The sequence below is a fragment of the Colletotrichum aenigma genome, assembly GCF_013390185.1.
Source record: "Colletotrichum aenigma strain Cg56 chromosome Unknown KSG_Cg56_contig07, whole genome shotgun sequence".
NCBI lineage: Eukaryota > Fungi > Ascomycota > Sordariomycetes > Glomerellales > Glomerellaceae > Colletotrichum > Colletotrichum aenigma.
The window spans coordinates 425,266-449,409 of NW_023500913.1; the positions used below are offsets into that span (position 1 = coordinate 425,266).

A 24,144-nucleotide genomic window follows, 5' to 3' on the forward strand; every position below is an offset into this window, starting at 1 on the left:
GCTCTGCTATTATCTGATCCTTTGCAGTGGATGATTCAGAAGTTGAATTCTGATAGGAATTCTGACCATCTAATCTGTCGTTTATTCAACACTTTTGAAGTCGTGAAGTGTGAAAGGTTCTTGTGGTCTGAATATATAAGTACTTCATATGTGGTTCCTGAGAGCTTAGGTCTCTATTCCTTGAAAGCTTTGATGATTGCCATAAGTTCCTTATCGTGAACCTGATAGTTGAGTTCAGGTCTGTGGAGCTTGCGAGAAAAGAAGGCACACAGGTGTAGTCATCCTTCTGAATCTCATTGAGATAATTATGCCCCTATCGCATAGTCAGATGCGTCGGGTTCTACTTCGAACTGTTTTGTTGGATCTGGAATGCTTAAGACGGGCTTGCTGGCGATGAGGTCCTTGATCTTCTGGAATGCTGTTTGTTGTGGTTCTTCCTATATAAAGGGTGTGTCTTTGCAGCTGAGGCTTGTGAGAGCTGCGTTGATCTTGCTATAGTCTTTGATAAATTTGCGGTAGAAGTTGATGAAACCTAGAAATCCTTGGACTTCCTTGAGGTTGTTAGGTACCAGCTATTCCTTGATAGCTTTAACTTTGTTTTCCGACATACAGACTTTTCTAGGGGTGATAGTGAAGCTGAGGTATTCCACCCTCTGTGTGTGGAATTCGCTTTTCTCAGGTTTAACTAATAGCTTGGCTTCTTAGAGGGCTTATAAGATGTGGTGTATGTCTTCCTTATATTTCTTAAGTGTCGATAAGAAGATGAGGATGTTGTTGAGATAGACTACTATACAGATGTCGATATATTTGCGTAAAACTTGGTTGATCATATTTTGGAATGTTGCAGGGGCGTTGGTGAGGCTGAAGGGCATGATGAGGTACTTGAAATATCCTTTTCGGGTTCTGAAAGCGGTTTTCCACTCTTCTCCTTGCTTCATTCTGATCAGGTTATAGGCTCCTTTGAGGTTGAGGGCTGTGAACCAGTTGGCTCTATAGAGGAGTCGTCTTATCTTGTCGATAAGCAGTAGTAGGTAGCGGTTCTTAATCGTTATTTCGTTGAGCATGCGGTAGTCGACGCATAATTATAGTTTTCTATTCTTTTTGGGTATAAATAGGATTAGGCTTCCTGCTGGTGACGTTGAGGGTCTGATATATCCCTTCTTAAGGTTTTCTTCAAGGTACTTATCTAGGGCTTCTATCTCTATCTGGTTGAGTCTGTAGATTTTGTTGAAGCGTGGTTCCTTCCCTTTTTTGAGGGGTATTTCGTGGTTGAAACTGGTGTGTTCGGGCAGTCTGGTTTCTAATTCGGCTGCAAAGAGTTTCTCATACACTCTATATTCTTCTGGGATAGACAGAAGTAGATCGTTCTTCTGTTCGAGATCTATCGTTGTTGGTGGTTATGATATGGCTTCTTTTGCCTTGAGGTAACAGAGGTATCGTTTTGCTGTTCCTTGTCGTATTGATTCGTTTGAGGCCTGATTCTGACAGGGCTACTCAGGGACTGAATCATTGTGGTCCTAATGGAGTTGGCCTTTGCTCCAATCTATCTGTGGGTTGCTTGTTTGTAGCTAGGGTAGTCCTAGCACTATGTCGTATATTCCTAGATCGGTAATGTCGAATTAGATTCTTTCTTTTCGATTCAGGTAGCTCATCTCGAGGGGCGCAGTCTTATTATAGATAGTACCTCCTTCGTACTTAAATTCTTCACCTTCTGCTGTGTGTAACTGATATGGTCGTTCTTTTCCTCCCCATTATATTTCTAGCCTATTGATGGCTTGGGGGGTAATGAAGTTTGCTTCAGCTCTGCTGTCGATCAGTGTAAGTGTTGTCTGCTGATTAATAGTAACTTTGAGTTCGATATTACCCTTATATCCTTATGACATTTGATGAATAGATCTTATGTTTGTTGCCTGTTGTGATCTGTTGTTAGTAGGTGAGTCTAGTTTTTTAACTGCTCTGGTTGTCCTAGGTAGGTGATCTGCTTTCCTTCTCGTCATGCTTTTGCGAGGCTGTTTTCGCAGATTCTAACCTGTGGGGGTCTAGGTCTGTTCTTTGCGATTCTCTAGGTTTATGCCTTTTCTTAGTAGTGAACTTAGCATTCGTCTTATTAGCATTCGTCCTATTTTATGCTGTTATTATGTTGACATCTTATAGGGAACTGAGGACTAGGTCTGAAGACTGCAAGGTTGTCTTCAAATAGTACTATAGTCTATCTGATCATAATAGAGGTTGAGTAGATCTTATAGATAGGTTCGTCGTTATGTCTTCTGGGGTAGAACTGGTAATCGTGTTTTTCTCCTATGTGTTCCTTGCATTTATCGTGGAAGCACTAGGGCTAGAAGAGGGTTTAGTGAAGCTGGTGGTTGCTTCTCAGTGCGGGATGATCTTTCGTGTGTAGCTGAGGGGTGTAGCCTCAGTCTCATTAGGCTGCTGAGGTGCTATAGAAGTGGCGTTATTGCTTATCTTAAAGCATATTGATTTCTTAGTATCTCAGAAGTTGCTTGATTCTTCCTTCCTGGTCGTTAGGTTCCTCTTTAGAGCTGGAGTCGTCCATACTGGGGGTGAACTTATAGGCGATCTCTATCTGAGTATGTTATTAGGCAACGTCGCAAGCTTTATCTGAGTCATAGGGAGAGCTTTCCCCTTCTCCGAAAGTCCAGTTGTTAGTCATGCTGAGGAGTTGTTATTCCATCAGAGGATCATGTTGGTGTTCTGGTTCTTCTTCTGATTCTTATTGTTGATATAGTCGTACTTATCTGTTGTCTTCTTGCTGGATCAGTTCTATTTCCTTCTTGATTTGTTATTCTTCGTCGTGGAGCTGCTGGCTAGTTATGCGGGGGGTGATTAGTTCTAGTCGCTGAATTTGTAGCATCTCGTTAAGTTGTTCAACTGGTTTTCTAGCCACTTTGCTGTTGCTGGAATGCATTATTGCCAGGGTCCTAGGGCGAGTGTCTGGGGTGGTTATATTATAACCAGACCGTCCAGGGTTGCTATCCCTTAGGTAGTGTCCTGATATTTCTTTATCTTTAAGGTGAATTCAGCAGTTATCGTCATAGCATCTGGTCTATAATTAGGATGCATATAGGGCTTTTGTAATTATATTGACTTATTGAGGTTGTTCTGCCACTAGTTTCCAGGGAAGCTTCTTAGGCTGTCTGCAGTCTTTAGCGATATAGCCTTGCTTGTTGCAGTTATAGCACTTAGGGTTCTAAGGTTTTTTGTTATTAGGTTTAGTTATCATGCTGAGATCTATAGGTCTGCTGTGTTATCTATAGGCGGTGCTCTGGCGGGTGTTATTCCAGTTGTTGCAGGGTCTGTTGTCGTTCCGCTGGCTGTTGAACTTTTGTTGAGGCTGCTATTAGTACTTACGTCCTGAATTTAGGTTTTGTTATTTCTCTCCTCGTTCCTTTCGTCGTTTATAGAGGCAGTTGTCAACCTTAATAGTATGTTCGATATAGGCGAGGAAGCTAGGAGGTGTCTCTAGTTTGGCTATTTCGTCTTTGACCTCATCCTTAAGTCCTTGATAAAAGGCAAAAACTTTGCTTTCGTCGGTTATATGGAGTCTTGCAGCTAATCGCCTAAACTCTGCGGCGTAGAGCGTAGCTGACTTAGTTTGTCGTAGGTGGGATAGGTCTCGCTCAGCCTGTCTTCGTTCATCAGGGTTAAGGAAGAGAGATTCTAGGGCCTTAACATAGCCTGTGAAGCTGAAGAAGATGTCCTTAACTTCTTAGCTGTATTTTTCGACAGGGTTGTCAAGCTATTCCTGTTGAAGGGGTTTAAACCAAGCAAGGGCTTATCCCTGAAGGAAGGTGGCTGTATGTATAACGCGTTTAGTATCGTTCTGGAAGGTGTTTATATAGAAGGCCTGGTAGGTTCAAACTTATACCAGGTGTCCTTTAAGTTATCCTGGGGTCCTGTTGAAAGTGGAAGGCGTGTTAAGCTTAAGGCGTTCTCATCCTTCGACTGGGGCGGATATGACGTTGGCGGCAGCTTGGAGGGTGGCGACTTCTTTCTCTAGATCCTGGTTCTTGCAGGCTTGTTCCTGGAGTTCGCTAAGGGCTGCTGCGTTCTGGTTGAATATTTCACGCATTGCCTTGAAGTTGCTGTTAGTCTTGTTGAGCTGGCGCTTAAGTTCTTCGGTGTCATCCTCGCTGTCTAAGTCGTCCTTCATCTTCTGGTCTCCTAGTTCCTAGGCTAGGTTTTAGGTGGCTCGTCCTCCTGAAGTGGACGAGGATCCCAGGGTAGGCGACTTGACAGAGGCGTGGGAAGACATTGTCGTTTGTTACTGTTAGTAGGAATCAATAGTCAACTTACTGAACAGGAGCAATCAAAGTGTTACGGTCAGCTATCCGACAGTAGGGTCTGCTAACAGAAGCTGGGGATTGATACGTTCTAACAGTACACTAGGTTGTGGTCGTAGGTCGTAGTTTGTAGGCTGTAGTAGATCGATTCTTCAGAGGCCAAGGTGATCAGTCTTAGACTCAACAAGTGATTCGCAGTGAAGGTAAGCTGAGAGTATCCATGAGGATGAATACTAAGTTGATTGCTGAAGAGCTATGGAAGTCTGACCATGAGCCAGACTCAGGGTCATTATATACAAGTCTAGTTCTGAACATGTTCCTTTGTACCTTGGGTCGATCTGGATCATTTCGATCCAGAATGATCGTTTGGCCCCCAAGTCGTGTTGGATCATATTGATCCAATATGATCGTTATCTTATCATCACGTGATTTGGACCATAGTTCTTCCGTTACCGAGTGAGTTCCTGTTGTTCCCGTGATCCTGCAGTACAAATGTCCTGTCCTAGCCGCCCGACGCCCAAGTGGGTCGGTCAACTGTTATCCATGCATAACGGGTCGTAACAAATATGTTGGTAGCTATGTTGATGACTAGTAATCCTTTTCTTAAGTGAAGCAGAGCTTTATACAGCGTTATATGCTGTGGTTGGTGTCTTTAGGTCCTATGAGCCCTGGCTGCTTAGGCGTGAGTTAGATGGTGTTGGCGTCTTTGGCTTGAAATCCAGGCGGGAAATAACTACTTCTGGGTCAAAAGGTATAAGGCCAGCCTGTCTAAAACCAGCTTGTATGTTTCCTTCACCTATTAAAGAAAAAAAGGCTGCCTTAAAGGCAGGAAAGAAATCGTCCTTAGTAATATGCGTAATCTGCATCCATATCATCTTCTCGATTTCCTTGCTGTATGAAGCCTTCAGCAGACCAAAACATCTAACATCAAGAGGCTGAAGCTTGTGCGATGAATAGGGAGGCATGCAAAGAGCAATAATGCTGTGTTCGTTGCAGTAATCGTCAAACTTAGTGGATTTGTGGCTATTGTGGCCATCAAGGATTAGGAGCTGCTTAACACCCTTTATATGAGACTTTATGCACTTTTCAAAATGTATTAGCCAATCTAGGCTAATCTCATTCGTAGTCTATCTATTTTCGCTAGGGTGGACGCGCTATTCGGGTGGGAATTAGCTATTAGTGTACCACGAGAGCAGGTGATATTTACCCTTGATAATAACGTACGGAGGCAGCGCCCAGCCATCTGCATATACACCCTGAATAACAGAAACCCATTTGCGATTGCTAGGTTGCTTCGTACGAGGCCTCCCATGGCGATCAGAGGTTATAACAACTTTTGCGTGCAACAGCATTCCCATTAAGAATCCAGTCTCATCAAAATTATAGATATCTGAGTTGATAATACTATATTTTGCAATTGTGTTCCATATAAGCGCAAACCAGCCTTATATAATCGTAGGATCTTCAGCTAATGCCCTCTGATAGTCGATTCAACGTCGAAAACGCATTTTTAATCGTAGTTGGCGTCATATAAAGTTTTCTGCCTATCGCAGTCCGACACGCGTCGCGTCGCGTATATTAACAAGACAATCAGCTATATCTCGCACATCTTCAAGCCGCAGCGGAAATCCTCAATCGACTAGGTCGATAATTCGTTTAAGAATCACACTTTCTTCTGTCGCAGTCATCTTCATTAAGTTCGTACGCGTTCCATATTGTGGTAGTCGTCCGGCGCGTCGGTCGCAGAGTGTTGCTTCAGGGATATTATAGATAGAGGCTGCTTTTCGTACGGATAGTTTTGGCTCTTTTTTGATAGCTTTAATTGCAAGGATAATGCGACTTTCATTTAAAGAAGAACCTATGGTTGTACGTGGAGAAAAGTTGTTGTAAAGGTGAAGGGTGTAGAATTGAGGAAAAGTGCGCGACTCGCTATGATGCGCGACTCGCTATGCATGTACGTTACCCTAAAAACATAATAATAAACTTATTAAAAATATCTATATTATATATATTATAATTAGATAGATAATAATAACTTTTAACAAAAGGATTACTACCTTCTAACTAAGTATTTATGTCACGGGCTAGAGCCCGGATTGATATCTCCGGCTTCGCCGGAGCAGTTACCGAGACCCGGCTCCGTTGGACCCACTATTCTGCTGCAGTACGCCGCCTAACCCGGCCTGCTTCACCGCTGTTAGGTGCCTACCCTTGTAAAGTCCTTTCTTCCTTCTTCAGCTTAGAATAGTCAATCGACGGCACCTCTACGTTGAACAAGCCTAGGGGCCAGCCCCTTACACTTTAGTTTCCTATAAGATTGTTACGACCCGTTATGCATGGATAACAGTTGACCGACCCCACTTAGGCGTCGGGCGGCTAGGACAGGACATTTGTACTCTGCAGGACCACGGGAACAACAGGGACTCACTCGGAACGGAAGAACTATAGTATAAGTCACATGATAATAAGAAGGACCGACAAGAGATAAGCAGTCCTAACTTAGGACTAACACAGACAAAGCAGTCCACACCCAGGGACCACTCAGAAAGATATCAGTCCTCAGAGTAAGGAAACTACCTTAGACTTATATATAATATAACCCTAAGCCTAGTGTTACGGTCAGCTATCCGACAGTAGGGTCTGCTAACAGAAGCTGGGGATTGATACGTTCTAACAGTACACTGGGTCGTGGTCGTAGGTCGTAGTTCGTAGGCTGTAGTAGATCGGGTCTTCAGAGGCTAAGGTGATCAGTCTTAGACTCAATAAGTGATTCGCAGTGAAGGTAAGCTGAGAGTATCCGTGAGGATGAATACTAAGTTGATTGCTGAAGAGCTATGGAAGTCTGACCATGAGCCAGGCTCAGGGTCATACTATATACAAGTTCTGAACAGTACCCTTTACTCTATCACTGATCCCTCATCAGGTACCAGTGAGCGCTCATTGACTGTTGGTGAGCGCTCAGTAACTCCGACTGAGCGCTCAGTGACCCACACTGCCTGCTCAGTCTTATCTTATCATCACGTGACTTGTATCATAGTTCTTCCGTCTCCGAGTGAGTCCCTGTTGTTCCCGTGATTCTGCAGTACAAATGTCCTGTCCTAGCCGCTCGACGCCCGAGTGGGTCGTTCAGCTGTTATCCTTGTTTACGGGTCGTAACATCAGGTCCCCTCTCCAAAGGTCTTGTCCTCAAGACCCAACATAAGTAGGTCGTTGGTCCCAGGTTGGGGATCCGTCAATCGTGCTTCCTGATTTACCCATGATGCTGACACCATGTCAGGTCGCGTTCCTGAAAATCCTGCGATTTCTACTCTTCGTCGTTATCGTCGTTCCTTTAACATTGCGGAGAACGGGTTCGAAGTCATGCCTTGTCGTCGCTGTCGGTCCAAGGGGTTGCGCTGTAAAATGCTGCCTGGTTCCTTGGTTTGCGGGGAGTGTGTCGCCGTGGGTGGCACTCGTCGCTCGTGCAATGCTTCCGACGATGCGATCTGTCAATGTTCGTGTAGTTCCTGAGGCCCGTTGTGTCTTTGTTCATGCTAATTCATGTGTAGTGGAACGTTTGATGGTTGAGTCTCGGCGTTTGGACGATGAGGAGGAAGAAACCGAGGAACTGTTTCGAAAGAGAATGGAGGTGCTGCAGAAGGCGCAGGCTGAAGTGAATGAGGCGCTTGCGAAACTGGATCGTGTCCGCAAGGCTAAGCGGATGGTGTTCAAAAAGGGCCGCAAGGAGACTTTGGTGGTGGCTGAAGAGGAGGGGGCAGCGAGTCCTTCCCTTGTTGAGTCTTCCTTGGTCCTTGAGGCGCGGTCGGTGGGCGCTTTTGGTGCGATAGACCTGGATACCGTTCTTGGCGATTGGAATCCGGGCACTCCAAACTTTTTATCGGAGGCGCCTTAGTTGATTCCTGGTGTCCCTAGGCGGATAAACGGTTTCCCTTGTCGCGGTCGATCGGTTTCAGTGTGTGGTCTGGTGAAGCGATGTGGGTGTCTAATTCGTTTATATCCAGCGCTCTTTTGGACCAGTGCAACAGGTGTTGGTGTGGCTTCTCGTTCTTGGTGTTGCTGCCAGTAGATCGTGAGTTCTTCTGCTGCGTTGGTGATGTTTTTGGCTGGTTCCCATGTGTTGTCTTCGTGTCCGTATCCTTTCCATTTGACGAGGTATCGATACCCTTCTGGTTCTTTGAGATGGTCGACAATTCGTTCCACTTCATACTCTGGTTCGTTATCTTCGACGATGATAATATCGTTTGTCTGTGATCCACGTGGTGCTGGTTCGAGGAGTGAGACATGGAATACTGGGTGACACTTCATGGTTTCTGGGAGTCCTAGTTCGTAGTTGACTGGTGAAATTACTCGTGAAATTTTGAAAGGTCCGAGTTTTTTATAGTCGAGTTTGTCGTTTGGTCGCTTTGTCTTGATGTTTCGCCGTATGAGATAGGCGCTATCTCCCTCTTTTAAGGTTGGTCCCTCAATCCTTCGTTTGTTGCTGAATTTTGTCATTCTTTGTCGTACGAATTCGAGTTCTTTGCGTGCGTTTTCCTGGATATCCTTGATTTGGCGTATTGAGGCGACAGCTTTTACTGCAGCTGGGCCTGTTCGGGGTTCTCCATAGGCGGTTGGTTCGAATCCATAGTTGAGGTAGAAGGGGGATTCCTTGGTACTTTCCCCTACTGCGCTGTTGTAGGCGAACTGGGCTATTGGTAGCAATACAACCCAATTGTCTTGGTTGTAGTTGACGTAGGCGCGGAGATATGTTTCGAGGATTTGGTTGATTCGTTCTGTTTGTCCGTCGGTCTGCGGGTGGAATGCAGTGGACATTGATTGTTTGATGCCGAGTTGTGATGTGATTGACTTCCAGAATTTGGAAGTGAAGATCTTATCTCTGTCTGATATAATTTCTCTGGGCGTTCCGTGGTTGGCGATGATATATTTAAGAAATGTGTAGGCACATTCTTCGGCGTTACTTGCTTCTTTGTACGGGATGAAGTAGGCGTACTTCGTGAGTCGGTCCACAATGACAAGAACGCTGTCAAAGTGTGTTCCCGTAAGGGGTTCTCGAGACTTCGGTAATTTGACGATGAAGTCGAGGGATATGGATTGCCAGGCGGTTTGCGGCACAGGCAAGGGTTGTAGCATACCATAAGGTTGATGTCGAGCGGGTTTGCTTTTGAGGCAAACCTCACAATCCTTGATTGCTTTTGCCACTCGTTCTCTGGTGACTTTTTCTCCATATTGTTGTCGTAGTCGTTTCCAGGTTTTCGTGATTCCTTGGTGACCGTGTGCAGGGCGGGCATGGAACTCCTTAATTGCTTCGTCGTCTAGTTCGTTAGGCGGGCTAGTACTAGATCGTCCGGCCATCATCAAGAGTTTGGTTGCTGGCACTAGGTCTCCGTCGTTGTTTCCTTTGAGAATCACCTGGGTTTCTTCAGGTACTGGGACGTTGTAGTCCGGTCGTCGGCTAAGAGCGTCGGCTCTGCCATTGTCTGATCCTTTGCGATGGATGATTCGGAAGTTGAATTCTGATAGGAATTCTGACCATCTAATCTGTCGTTTATTCAACACTTTTGAAGTCGTGAAGTGTGAAAGGTTTTTGTGGTCTGAATACACAAGTACTTCGTGTGTGGTTCCTGAGAGCTCGGGTCTCCATTCCTTGAAAGCTTCGATGATTGCCATGAGTTCCTTATCGTGAACTTGATAGTTGAGTTCAGGTCCGTGGAGCTTGCGAGAGAAGAAGGCACACGGGTGTAGTCGTCCTTCTGAATCTCGTTGAGATAATTGTGCTCCTATTGCGTAGTCGGATGCGTCGGGTTCTACTTCGAACTGTTTTGTTGGATCTGGAATGCTCAGGACGGGCTCGCTGGCGATGAGATCCTTGATCTTCTGGAATGCTGTTCGTTGCGGTTCTTCCCATATAAAGGGCGTGTCTTTGCGGCTGAGGCTTGTGAGAGCTGCGTTGATCTTGCCATAGTCTTTGATGAATTTGCGGTAGAAGTTGACGAAACCTAGAAATCCTTGGACTTCCTTAAGGTTGTTGGGTACCGGCCATTCCTTGATGGCTTTGACTTTGTTTTCTGACATACAGACTTTTCCAGGGGTGATAGTGAATCCGAGGTATTCCACCCTTTGTGTGTGGAATTCGCTTTTCTCAGGTTCAACTAATAGCTTGGCTTCTTGGAGGGTTTGTAAGACGTGGTGTACGTCTTCCTTATGTTTCTCAAGTGTTGATGAGAAGATGAGGATGTCGTCGAGATAGACTACTACGCAGATGTCGACGTATTTGCGTAAGACTTGGTTGATCATATTTTGGAATGTTGCAGGGGCGTTGGTGAGGCCGAAGGGCATGACGAGGTACTCGAAATGTCCTTTTCGTGTTCTGAAAGCGGTCTTCCATTCTTCTCCTTGCTTCATTCTGATCAGATTATAGGCTCCTTTGAGGTCGAGGGCCGTGAACCAGTTGGCTCCATGGAGGAGTCGTCTCATTTCGTCGATGAGTGGTAGTGGGTAGCGGTTCTTGATCGTCATTTCGTTTAGCATGCGGTAGTCGACGCATAATCGTAGTTTTCCGTTCTTTTTGGGTACGAATAGGATTGGGCTTCCTGCTGGTGACGTTGAGGGTCTGATGTATCCCTTCTTCAGATTTTCTTCAAGGTATTTGTCTAGGGCTTCCATTTCTGTCTGGTTGAGTCCGTAGATTTTGTTGAAGCGTGGTTCCTTCCCTTTTTTGAGGGGTATTTCGTGGTCGAAACTGGTGTGTTCAGGCAGTCCGGTTTCTAATTCGGCTGCAAAGAGTTTCTCGTAAACTCTATATTCTTCTGGGATAGACAGAAGTGGATCGTTCTTTTGTTCAAGATCCATCGTTGTTGGTGGTGGTGGTACGGCTTCTTTTGCCTTGAGGTAACAGAGGTATCGTTTTGCTGTTCCTTGTCGTATTGATTCGTTTGAGGCCTGATTCTGACAGGGCTGCTCAGGGACTGAATCATCGTGGTCCCAATGGAGTTGGCCTTTGCTCCAATCTATCCGTGGGTTGCTTGTTCGTAGCCAGGGTAGTCCTAGCACTATGTCGTATGTTCCTAGATCGGCAATGTCGAATTGGATTCTTTCTTTTCGATTCAGGTAGCTCATCTCGAGGGGCGCAGTCTCATTATAGATGGTACCTCCTTCGTACTTGAATTCTTCTCCTTCTGCCGTGTGTAACTGATATGGTCGTTCTTTTCCTCCCCATCGTATTTCTAGCCTATTGATGGCTCGGGGGGCAATGAAGTTTGCTTCGGCTCCGCTGTCGATCAGCGCGAGTGTTATCTGCTGATTGATGGTAACTTCGAGTTCGATATTACCCTTATGTCCTTGTGACATTTGATGAATGGATCTTATGTCTGTTGCCTGTCGTGATCCGTCGTCGGTAGGCGAGTCTAGTTTTTTGACTGATCCGGTTGTCCTGGGTAGGTGATTTGCTTTCCTTCTCGCCGTGCTTTTGCGAGGCTGTTTTCGCGGATCCTGACTTGTGGGGGTCTAGGTCCGTTCTTTGCGATTCTCCAGGTTCGTGCCTTTTCTTGGTAGTGAACTTGGCATTCGTCTTGTTGGCATTCGTCCCATTTCATGCTGTCGTCATGTTGACATCTCATGGGGAACTGAGGACTGGGTCTGAAGACCGCGAGGTTGTCTTCGAACAGTACCATAGTCCATCCAATCATAACGGAGGTCGAGTAGATCTCATGGATAGGCTCGTCGTCATGTCTTCTGGGATAGAACTGGTAATCGTGTTTTTCTCCTATGTGTTCCTTGCATTTGTCGTGGAAGCACTGGGGCCAGAAGAGGGTTCGGTGAAGCCGGTGGTTGCTTCTTAGCGCGGGATGATCTTCCGTGTGTAGCTGAGGGGCGTAGCCTCGGTCTCGTTGGGCTGCTGAGGTGCCATAGAAGTGGCGTTGTTGCTTGTCTTGAAGCATGTCGATTTCTTGGTATCTCAGAAGTTGATTGATTCTTCCTTCCTGGTCGTCGGGTTCCTCTTCAGAGCTGGAGTCGTCCACACTGGGGGTGAACCCATAGGTGATTTCTGTCTGAGCGCGTTGTCGGGCAACGTCGCGAGGTTCATCCGAGTCATAGGAAGAGCTTCCTTCTCCGAAAGTCCAGTTGTTGGTCATACTGAGGAGTTGTTGTTCCATCAGAGGATCGTGTTGGTGTTCTGGTTCTTCTTCTGATTCTTGTTGTTGGTATAGTCTTACTTGTCTGTCGTCTTCTTGCTGGATCAGCTTTATTTCCTTCTGGATTTGTTGTTCTTCATAGTGGAGTTGTTGGCTAGTCATGCGGGGGGTGATTGGTTCTAGTCGCTGAATTCGTAGCATCTCGTTGAGTTGTTCGACTGGTTTTCTAGCCACTTTGCTGTTGCTGGAATGCATCATTGCCAGGGTCCTAGGGCGAGTGTCCGGGATGGTCATATCGTAACCAGACCGTCCAGGGTTGCTGTCCCTTGGGTAGTGTCCTGACATTTCTTTGTCTTCGAGGTGAATTCGGCAGTTGTCGTCGTAGCATCCGGTCCACGATTGGGATGCATGTGGGGCTTTTGCAATTGTGTTGACTTGTCGAGGTCGTTCTGCCACTGGTCTCCAGGGAAGCTTCTTAGGCTGTCCGCAGTCTTTGGCGATGTGGCCTTGCTTGTTGCAGTTGTAGCACTTGGGGTTCCAAGGTTTTTTGTTGTTGGGTTTGGTCATCATGCTGAGGTCCATAGGTCCGCTGTGTTGTCCATAGGCAGTGCTCTGGCGGGTGTTATTCCAGTTGTTGCGGGGTCTGTTGTCATTCCGCTGGTTGTTGAACTTCTGTTGGGGCTGCCATTGGTACTTGCGTCCTGAATTTGGGTTTTGTCGTTTCTCTCCTCGTTCCTTTCGTCGTTCATAGAGGCGATTATCAACCTTAATAGCATGTTCGACGTAAGCGAGGAAGCTAGGGGGTGTCTCCAGTTTGGCCATTTCGTCTTTGACCTCGTCCTTGAGTCCTTGATAGAAGGCAAAAACTTTGCTTTCGTCGGTCATGTGGAGTCTTGCAGCTAATCGCCTAAACTCTGCGGCGTAGAGCGTAGCTGACTTGGTTTGTCGTAGGTGGGACAGGTCTCGCTCGGCCTGTCTTCGTTCATCGGGGTCAAGGAAGAGAGATTCTAGGGCCTTAACATAGCCCGTGAAGCTGAAGAAGATGTCCTTGACTTCTTGGCTGTATTTTTCGACAGGGTTGTCAAGCCATTCCTGTTGAAGGGGTTCGAACCAGGCAAGGGCTCGTCCCCGAAGGAAGGTGGCTGCGTGTACAACGCGTTCGGTGTCGTTCTGGAAGGTGTTTATGTGGAAGGCCTGGTAGGTTCGAACTTGTACCAGGTGTCCTTTGAGTTGTCCTGGGGTCCCGTCGAAGGTGGAAGGCGTGTTGAGCTTAAGGCGTTCTCGTCCTTCGACTGGGGCGGATATGACGTTGGCGGCAGCTCGGAGGGTGGCGACTTCTTTCTCCAGATCCTGGTTTTTGCGGGCTTGTTCCTGGAGTTCGCTAAGGGCCGCGGCGTTCTGGTTGAACATTTCGCGCATTGCCTTGAAGTCGCTATTGGTCTTGTTGAGCTGGCGCTTGAGTTCTTCGGTGTCGTCCTCGCTGTCTGAGTCGTCCTTCATCTTCTGGTCTCCTAGTTCCTGGGCTAGGTTTTGGGTGGCTCGTCCTCCTGAAGTGGACGAGGATCCCGGAGTAGGCGACTTGACAGAGGCGCGGGAAGACATTGTCGTTCGTTACTGTTAGTAGGAATCAATGGTCAACTTACTGAACAGGAGCAATCAAAGTGTTACGGTCAGCTATCCGACAGTAGGGTCTGCTAACAGAAGCTGGGGATTGATACGTTCTAACAGTACACTGGGTCGTGGTCGTAGGTCGTAGTTCGTAGGCTGTAGTAGATCGGGTCTTCAGAGGCTAAGGTGATCAGTCTTAGACTCAATAAGTGATTCGCAGTGAAGGTAAGCTGAGAGTATCCGTGAGGATGAATACTAAGTTGATTGCTGAAGAGCTATGGAAGTCTGACCATGAGCCAGGCTCAGGGTCATACTATATACAAGTTCTGAACAGTACCCTTTACTCTATCACTGATCCCTCATCAGGTACCAGTGAGCGCTCATTGACTGTTGGTGAGCGCTCAGTAACTCCGACTGAGCGCTCAGTGACCCACACTGCCTGCTCAGTCTTATCTTATCATCACGTGACTTGTATCATAGTTCTTCCGTCTCCGAGTGAGTCCCTGTTGTTCCCGTGATTCTGCAGTACAAATGTCCTGTCCTAGCCGCTCGACGCCCGAGTGGGTCGTTCAGCTGTTATCCTTGTTTACGGGTCGTAACACCTAGCTTATGGTCAGACTTCTATAGCTTTTTAGTAATTAACTTAGTATTTATCCTTATAGATACTCTTAGCTTACCTTTACTGCAAATTACTTATTAAGTCTAAGACTAATCACCTTAGCCTCTAAAGACCTGATCTACTATCAGCCTATAACCTACAACCTAAACCACAACCTCAGTATACTATTATAACATATTAATCCCTAGCTTCTATTAGTAGACCCTACTATTAGATAGCTAACTATAACACTTTAATTACTCCTATTTACTAAGTTGACTATTAATACCTACTAATAGTAGAAAATAATAAGCATATCTTCTCACGCCTCAGCTGAATCCCCTACCCCAGGATCTTCATCTTCCTCATGCAACCAGCCTCAAAGCCTGGCGTAGGAACTTGCCAGCATTAAAGATTATAATATGCTGGACCTCAAGTATGACTCCAATAGAGAAGGCTCCTTCACTAAAGAAGGTTACAAAAAACTCTAACGTATCATCCAGAAACAAGACGCTAAATCCAAGGAGATATAGACCTTCATCAATAAAAATAAGCAGGCTATAAACAACCTTAATAAGCAACTCCAGAACGCCAGATAAGCCTATAAGAAACTTAAGAAAAACCTTGAAGGAGACACTAACCTCAAGAAGGTTTAAGAGCTCTAAGAAGAACTTAATACCCTCTAAGCTGCTGCTAATATTATTACTACCCCTATTAGAGGATAACAGAAACTTAAGCTTAGCGCCCTAATCACCTATAACAGCACCCCTAAACAATTTAAGAGTTTCCTAATCCAAGTTAAGAACTACTAGAACTTCCACTATAACAACTTCACCAGTTAGACCAAGAAAGTAGTTCATATAGCCACCCACCTTCACAAAAGAGCCCTTAAGTAGTTCAAACCTATCTAAGAAGAATTTCTCAAGTGTGAAACACTAGATAAATGCTCTACTAAGACTTATAATATCTACAGCAGCTTTTAAGGATTTAAAGATGCCTTACGCTCTCTCTTCTAAGACCCTAATGAGAAACAACAAGCAGAAAGGGAACTAGCGCAACTATAATAAACTAAGTCTACTAAGGAATATACCACCATATTCTAACAACTCAGCATCCAGCTTAATCTTACTGAAGAAACTAAGATCTTTATATTCTATCAAGGACTTGAAGATGAAGTCAAAGATGAGATCATTAAGATTAACTACCCTAAAGACTTCCTTTAGTATGCTAACCTCACTATCAAAATCAATAATCAACTTTTCAAACGCTATGAAGAAAAAAGCAAGAAGTAATAAGGACTAAACTCCAGACGTAAGTACTAATAGCAGCCCCAGCAGAAGTTCAACCACTAGCAGAATAATAATAGACCCTATAGCAACTAGAATAACACTTAATAAAGCACCACCTACAGATAATATAGCAGACCTATAGACCTTAGCATAATAACTAAGCCTAATAACAAGAAGCCTTAGAACCCTAAGTGCTATAACTGCAACAAGTAAGGCCACATCACTAAAGACTACAGACAGCCTAAGAAGCTTCCCTAGAAACCAATAGCTAAGCAACCCCAACAAGTCAACATAATCGCAAAAGCCCCACACACATCCCAGTCCTAGACCAGATGTTATAACAATAACTGCCAGATTCACCTCAAAGATAAAGAAATATTAGGATACTACCTAAGGGACAGCAACCCTAGACGGTCTAGATATAATATAACCATCCTAGATACTCACTCTAGGACCCTAGTAACAATATACTCTAGTAACAGCAAAGTTACTAGAAAACTAGTTGAATAACTTAATAAGATGCTATAAATTCAGCAATTAGAACTAATCATTTTATGCATAACTGACTAACACTTCTATCACAAAGAATAATAAATCTAGGAAGAAATAGAATAAATCTAATAAGAAGATACCTAATAAATGCTTCTGCGCTAATAAGAATTGGAGGAAGAACTAGAACACTAGCATAATCCTCTAATGGAATAATAACTCCTCAGTATAACTAGTAACTAGACTTTTAGAGAAGGTAAAAGCTCACCTTATGTAAGGGGCTGGCCCCTAGGCCTGTTCAACGTAGAGGTGCCGTCGATTAACTATTCTAAGCTGAAGAAGGAAGAAAGGACTTTACAAGAGTAGGCACCTAACAGCGGTGAAGCAGGCTGGGTTAGGCGGCGTACTGCAGCAGAATAGTAGGTCCAACGGAGACGGATCTCGGTAACTGCTCCAGCGAAGCTGGAGATATCAATCCAGGCTTTAGCCTGTGATATCACCCCCCCGCTCCCCTCTAGCGGCGCGCCCGCAGCGCTAAGGCTAGGTCTCCATCATGCTCCATCGCAGAGCCATAACGGCGTTCATAAGCCTCTATTGCTTCTATCCCCTGGAGCGTCTCGACAGGCTCCCAGGTCCTCTCTGTATATCCTTCCCACTTAACCAGAACTTCGCGGCGTCGCCCGCACCCTCGACGCTTCTAGGTAGCAGCGTCGATACTCTCTACACTCCAGGTCTCTTCGCCTTTATTATCTATAATTAGTAGCAGCTGCTTATTATCTAATATTTGACTAGGTAAGGGGTTATTACCTGCGCGCTTCAGGATATCTATATAGAAGCGTAGGTATATAGCTGCTGGTATATTAAGCTCTACTATATATAGTGAGATAACTTTTATAACTATATACTTATAGTGTAACTAATCTAGTTTCTTGCAAGGCCTAGGGGATCTATAATACCCTATGTGAAGCCAGACTTTGTCGCCTACTTCTAGTCTCTCTGTAGGCTGGCGCTTCCTATTAGCCAGCTCCTCATAGCGTTACTATGTTGAGGCGAGGGTCGATTAGGCCATATCCATCACATCTTGAAGCCTTGTTACCAACTTGCGTGCTTAGCCCTCACAGGTGCCCTCAGGGCTTGCTAGGCCTGCTTCCTTAACCTTAATAGGCTCTAGGTTGTATCCATGCTCTAGGAAGAAGCTACTCATCCTAATAGCGCTATTATCGCAGCTATAAAGCGCTAGCTGAGCTGCTGGAAGGTTATATGCCTAGTCCTTCTGTGAGTAGGTGGCGTAGTTACATAGGTAGGCCTAGATCTCCTGGTTTATCCTCTCTAGGCCTCTATCAGTCTGTAGGTGGTAGGTGGTGCTAAGCTGCTGCTCTATTCCCAAAAGCTTGCAGAACTGCCGCTAGAAGCAGCTTATTCAGTTGCTCCCTCTGTCGCTCATAATTAATATAGGGATGCTGTGAAACCTAAAGTGGCAGTTCAGGAATCATTCAGCGCAGGCTTCAGCTTCTATGCTTTCTATCGCCTCGAGGGTTACGCCTTTACCTAGCCGGTTGATAATTACCTAAAGATATCTCTCGCCCTTATCTATAAGGGGAAGGTTAGTAATAAAATCTATAGCGAGGTCGCTTTATATATGCTGTGGTATCAGTAGTGGTTTCAGAAGTCCCTTACGACGTTCCCTCTAGATATAACTACGCCCACAACTATCGCAGTTACAGCAGAAACGCTATACTAGGTGCAACTGACCAGGCCAGTAGAACTATCTACTAACTAGCGCGAGGGTGTTATCTCTTCCTGGATAGCCACTAAGCACTAAGTTATAGGTGCTTTGAACGATATAGGTGTATAGCATATTTACGTCGTTATCTAGATCTTTATTACCTAGTACCTAAATCTAATCTCTGAACAGTAGTTGGTTGCTATTATTAATCTCACACTTAGCGATCTAAACCTTTAGCTTAAGGCTCAGGGGGAAGCTTCTTTCTTATTGTTTTACAGCAGCATAGGCCTGCTGGTAGACTTCATCTTATCCTTAGGTCTGATCCCAGAGTTGCTGTAGTTCTTTGTCGTCAGTAAATATAAGCATCAATAGTGCTGCCTCTATATGTTGTATACGCGCTGAGGGTAGGGTTGCTTCTGGGAGGAGCTGTAGGATTCAACCTTATTTACGCTTATCCTCTAGAGACGTAGGTATATCTTATTCACATCTAGAGAGTGCGTCTGGCACTACTGCTTTGCTTCCTAGCTGGTACTATATCTCGAAGTTATACTGAGATAGTTCCTCTGCCTATCAGCTTTGCCGTTCTATAAGCTTCTGCTTTGTAATAAAGTACTTTAGGTTCTTATAGTCTGATAGGATCCTAAAGTGGCTAACACTCTGTAGCTCTGCTCTCTATTCTTATAGACAGCTTATAATAGCTAGCATCTCCTTATTATATATCAGATAGTTAAACTAGGCAGCGTTAAGCTGCTGTAAGTGGTAGGCTACTGCGTGACGTCTGCTGTGCTTATCTTCCTATAAGAGTATGCCTCTAAGGGCAAAGCCTAAGCAATCAGCCTCAATATAGGTTGTGCGCTTAGGGTCCAGTTGATATAGAATAGGCTTAGCAGCAAAGATCCTCTTAAGCTCCTGGAATGCTACTTCTTGTTCCTTACCCCAGCAGAAGGGGACACCCTTCTTTATAAGAGCTATCAGGGGTCCAGCAATCTCTAAGTATGCTAGGATAAAGATCTAATAGTAGTTTGCAAATCTAAGGAAGCTTCAGACTCCCTTAACTGTCTTTAGAGCTGCCTATTCCTTAATCGCCTTTAGTTTCTCAGGGTTATAAGAGATACTAACTCCAGCTGTAATAATAAACCCTAGGTACTTAACTATCTTCATAGAGAACGCGCACTTATGAGGGTCTAAATGTAGCCCTGCCGCAGCAAGCTTATGCAGTACTAGCTTAACCTTTGCTTCATGGTCTTATTATGATCTATTTGAGTAGATCAGGATGTTATCTATATATGCTGTTGCAAAGTTGTCTAGATACTCTTAAAGTATGCTGTTAATATATCGTTAGAATGTGGCGGGGGCTCCTATAAGCCTAAAGGGGACAACTAGCTATTTAAATAGCCTATATCTCGTCTGGAAGGCTGTCTTATACTCCTCTCCCTATGTAATCCAGATCTTATAGAACGCTGCTACTACGTCTAGCTTAGTGAACCACTTAGCAGCGCTAACAGTCTGTAGCGTCTCTCAAATCAAGGGAAGAGGGTATCAGTCGCACTTAATAAGCTTGTTAAGAGCGCAGTAGTCAACATAGAAACATATTCCTCCGTTTGGTTTACATATGAATAGTACTGAGGCTGATGCTCCTAAGCTGCTAGTGCAGATGAAGCCCTTATTAAGTAGGTCTCATAGGGTCTTACGGAGGACGAGGAGTTCTTCTCATGACATACTATAGAGCAGACCCTATAGTAGTACAGCTTTGTTACTACTACCATCCTGTTTGATAGGGATCCTATGGTCGACCCTAGGGCGATATAGTGGAAGGTTGGCAGCTTCATCAGGTTGGAATAGCTCTCAGAACTTAGCTAGTACAGCTAGTGGGAGGAGGGCTTTTAGGTCTGCCTTCTCAGTCTTCTTCATAAGAGCCTTCTATATATCTGCTAGGCTGATCGCTCAAACTTTATATCCTGCAGTTCCTTTAGTGTGTTGTCATGCCCTCTTATAAAGCGTTACGAAAGGGGCTCCTAGGAGGAGGTGGGCAGCCCTGATCTGGCGTACTTGCTCTAGCTCTTCCTCGCCTTTCAGATGTAAGTCTACATCACCCCTCTTATGCTGTATATGCTGGGCAGCAGCATTATATAATATATAGTTCCTCTCTATCTAAGGTTTCCCTAAGAATAGGTTATTACTAAGGCTATATATAGTATATATAAAGATCTTCTTATTATAACCATACAGCTTAAGGTTAAAGATAACTATGCCTATTGCTTTTATAGCGCCTATAATATTGCTAAAGCTGCTTAGTATCTGCTTAGAGTAGTCTATTATTAGTAGGTAGAGCTTATAGGTAAGGTTATAGTTAATAAGGGTGTATAGTGTTACGGTCAGCTATCCGACAGTAGGGTCTGCTAACAGAAGCTGGGGATTGATACGTTCTAACAGTACACTGGGTCGTGGTTGTAGGTCGTAGTTCGTAGGCTGTAGTAGATCAGTTCTTCAGAGGCTAAGGTGATCAGTCTTAGACTTAATAAGTGATTCGCAGTGAAGGTAAGCTGAGAGTATCTGTGAGGATGAATACTAAGTTGATTGCTGAAGAGCTATGGAAGTCTGACTATAAGCCAGGCTCAGGGTTATACTATATATAAGTCCTGAACAGTGGCCTTATCTATCTAAGGGTGATCACCTAGGTGTATAAGGTGATTGCGATCAGTTGGCAAAGCCAACTGATCACTGAGCGTTCCTTCCTATGCTCCACTGATCGTTTCCTTATCTTATCGTCACGTGACTTATACTATAGTTCTTCCGTGCCGAGTGAGTTCCTGTTGTTCCTATGATCCTGCAGTACAAATATCCTGTCCTAGCCGCCTAGCGCCTAAGTGGGTCGGTCAACTGTTATCCATGCATAACGGGTCGTAACATCAGGTCCCCTCTCTAAAGGTCTTGCCCTCAAGACCTAACATAAGTAGGTCGTTGGTCCTAGGTTGGGGATCTGTCAATCGTGCTTCCTGATTTACCTATGATGCTGACACTATGTCAGGTCGCGTTTAAAAATCGAAATTGAGTTCTGCCTCTACTCTTCGTCGTCGCAATCGTGCGCTGCGTATCGCTGAGTTTGGTTTTGTTGTCGACATGCCTTATTCTTACTGTCGTTCCGCAGGGAAGCGTTGCAAGCTTCTTCTGGGCGGTGAAGTTTGTAGCGAATATACTCGCTTAGGGCAGTCTTATGACGCAGCAGCAGACGCTGTTTATGCTCATACGTTTTGTGTTTCCTTATGTTTTGTGGTTAGTGCTGACTTTTATTATAGTTGATCGTTTGTTGGACGAAGCAGCTCGTTTGGAGGATGCGGAGGTGGCTGAAGAGGAGGTGTTAAGAAAGAAGGCTGCTGCCTTGCGTGCTGCGCAGGCTGAGTTAGATGAGTCCATGGCGCAGTTGGATCGTTTGCGTAAGCAGAAGAGAATAGTGTTTTGGAAAGGTTGGGAGGTTACTGAGGAGGAGCTAGTGGCGCCTTCTGTATCAGAGGTTCAGTCTATAGGTGGCTTTGGTGCGATAGATCTGGACTTGATTCTTAACTGGAATCCTAGCACTCCAAACTTCTTATTAGAGGCGTCTTAGTTGATTTCTGGTGTCCCTAGGCGGATAAATAGTTTTTCTTATTGCGGCCGATCTACTTCAGTAGGTGGTCTGGTGAAGTGGTGTGGGTGCTTGATCTGCTTATATCTACTGTTCTTTTTGGCTAGTATAACAGGTGCTGGTGTGACTTCTCGTTCTTAGTGTTGTTGCCAGTAGATCGTGAGTTCTTCTGCTGCGTTAGTGATGTTTTTAGCTAGTTCCTATATGTTGTCTTTATATCTGTATCCTTTCTATTTGACGAGGTATCAATACCCTTCTGGTTCTTTGAGGTGGTCGATAATCCGTTCGACTTTATACTCTGGTTCGTTATCTTCGACAATAATAATATCGTTTGTCTGTGATCCACGTGGTGCTGGTTCGAGGAGTGAGACATAGAATACTAGGTGACACTTCATAGTTTCTAGGAGTCCTAGTTCGTAGTTGACTGGTGAGATTACTCGTGAAATTTTGAAAGGTCTAAGTTTTTTATAGTTAAGTTTGTCGTTTGGTCGCTTTGTTTTGATGTTTCGCCGTATGAGATAGGCGCTATCTCCCTCTTTTAAGGTTGGTCCCTCAATCCTTTGTTTGTTGCTGAATTTTGTTATTCTTTGTCGTATGAATTTGAGTTCTTTGCGTGCGTTTTCCCAGATATCCTTGATTTAGCATATTGAGGCGACAGCTTTTACTGCGGCTGGGCCTGTTTAGGGTTCTCTATAGGCGGTTAGTTTAAATCCATAGTTGAGGTAGAAGGGGGATTCCTTAGTACTTTCTCCTACTGCGCTGTTATAGGCGAACTAGGCTATTAGTAGCAATACAACCTAATTATCTTAGTTGTAGTTGATGTAGGCGTGGAGATATGTTTTGAGGATTTAGTTGATTCATTCTGTTTGTCCGTCAGTCTGCAGGTGGAATGCAGTGGATATTAATTGTTTTATGCTGAGTTGTGATATGATTAACTTCTAGAATTTAGAAGTGAAGATCTTATCTCTGTCTGATATAATCTCTCTGGGCGTTCTATGGTTAGCGATAATATATTTAAGAAATATGTAGGCATATTCTTCAGCGTTACTTGCTTCTTTATATGGGATGAAGTAGGCGTACTTCGTGAGTTGGTCCATAATGATAAGAACGCTGTTAAAGTGTGTTCCTATGAGGGGTTCTCGCGACTTTGGTAATTTGACGATAAAGTTGAGGGATATGGATTGCTAGGCGGTTTGCAGCATAGGCAAGGGTTGTAGCATGCTGTACGGCTGATGTTGAGCAGGTTTGCTATTCAGGCAGACCTCATAATCCTTAATTGCTTTTGCTACTTGTTCTCTGGTGACCTTTTCTCTATATTGTTGTCGTAGTTGTTTCTAGGTTTTTGTGATTCCTTAGTGACCATATGTAGGGCGAGCATGAAACTCCATAATTGCTTTGTCGTCTAGTTTGCTAGGCGGGCTAATATTAGATCGTCCAGCTATTATTAAGAGTTTAGTTGCTAATACTAGATCTCTGTTGTTGTTACCTTTGAGAATCACCTAGGTTTCTTCAGGTACTAGGATGTTATAGTCTGGTCGTCAGCTAAGAGCGTCAGCTCTGCTATTATCTGATCCTCTGCAGTGGATGATTTAGAAGTTGAATTCTAATAGGAATTCTGACTATCTAATCTGTCGTTTATTCAACACTTTTGAAGTTGTAAAGTGTGAAAGGTTCTTATGGTCTGAATATATAAGTACTTCGTGTGTAGTTCCTGAGAGCTTAGGTCTCTATTCCTTAAAAGCTTTGATGATTGCCATGAGTTCCTTATCGTGAACCTGATAGTTGAGTTCAGGTCCATGGAGTTTGCGAGAAAAGAAGGCATATAGGTGTAGTCGTCCTTCTGAATCTTATTGAGATAATTATGCTCCTATCGCATAGTTGGATGCATCAGGTTCTACTTCAAACTGTTTTATTGGATCTGGAATGCTTAAGACGGGCTTGCTGGCGATGAGGTCCTTAATCTTCTGGAATACTGTTCGTTATGGTTCTTCCCATATAAAGGGCGTGTCTTTGCGGCTGAGGCCTGTGAGAGCTGCGTTAATCTTGCTATAGTCTTTGATGAATTTGCGGTAGAAGTTAACGAAACCTAGAAATCCTTAGACTTCCTTGAGGTTGTTAGGTACCAGCTATTCCTTGATAGCTTTAACTTTGTTTTCCGACATACAGACTTTTCTAGGGGTGATAGTGAAGCTGAGGTATTCCACCTTCTATATGTGGAATTTGCTTTTCTCAGGTTTAACTAATAGCTTAGCTTCTTAGAAGGCTTATAAGACGTGGTATACGTCTTCCTTATGTTTCTTAAGTGTTGATAAGAAGATGAGGATATCGTTAAGATAGACTACTACGCAGATGTCGACATATTTGCATAAGACTTAGTTG

At 44.5% G+C, this 24,144-nt stretch overlaps 2 protein-coding genes across 2 annotated transcripts; one reads left to right on the forward strand and one right to left on the reverse strand.

The window, feature by feature from the left end:
• Positions 1–7,389: 7,389 nt before the first annotated feature.
• CGCA056_v010388 (uncharacterized protein) lies at positions 7,390–8,193 on the forward strand (the record flags this gene model as incomplete). The annotated part of the gene is made up of 5 exons (XM_037325635.1): positions 7,390–7,422; positions 7,464–7,521; positions 7,591–7,794; positions 7,835–8,052; positions 8,080–8,193. The coding sequence occupies 5 exons, from the start codon at positions 7,390–7,392 to the stop codon at positions 8,191–8,193; spliced, it is 627 nt and encodes a 208-aa protein (XP_037175413.1).
• A 3,511-nt stretch (positions 8,194–11,704) lies between these two features.
• On the reverse strand, positions 11,705–14,035 carry CGCA056_v010389 (Retrotransposon-derived protein PEG10; the record flags this gene model as incomplete). Its single annotated transcript, XM_037325636.1, has 1 exon — positions 11,705–14,035. The coding sequence occupies one exon, from the start codon at positions 14,033–14,035 to the stop codon at positions 11,705–11,707; it is 2,331 nt and encodes a 776-aa protein (XP_037175410.1).
• Between the last annotated feature and the right edge of the window lie 10,109 nt (positions 14,036–24,144).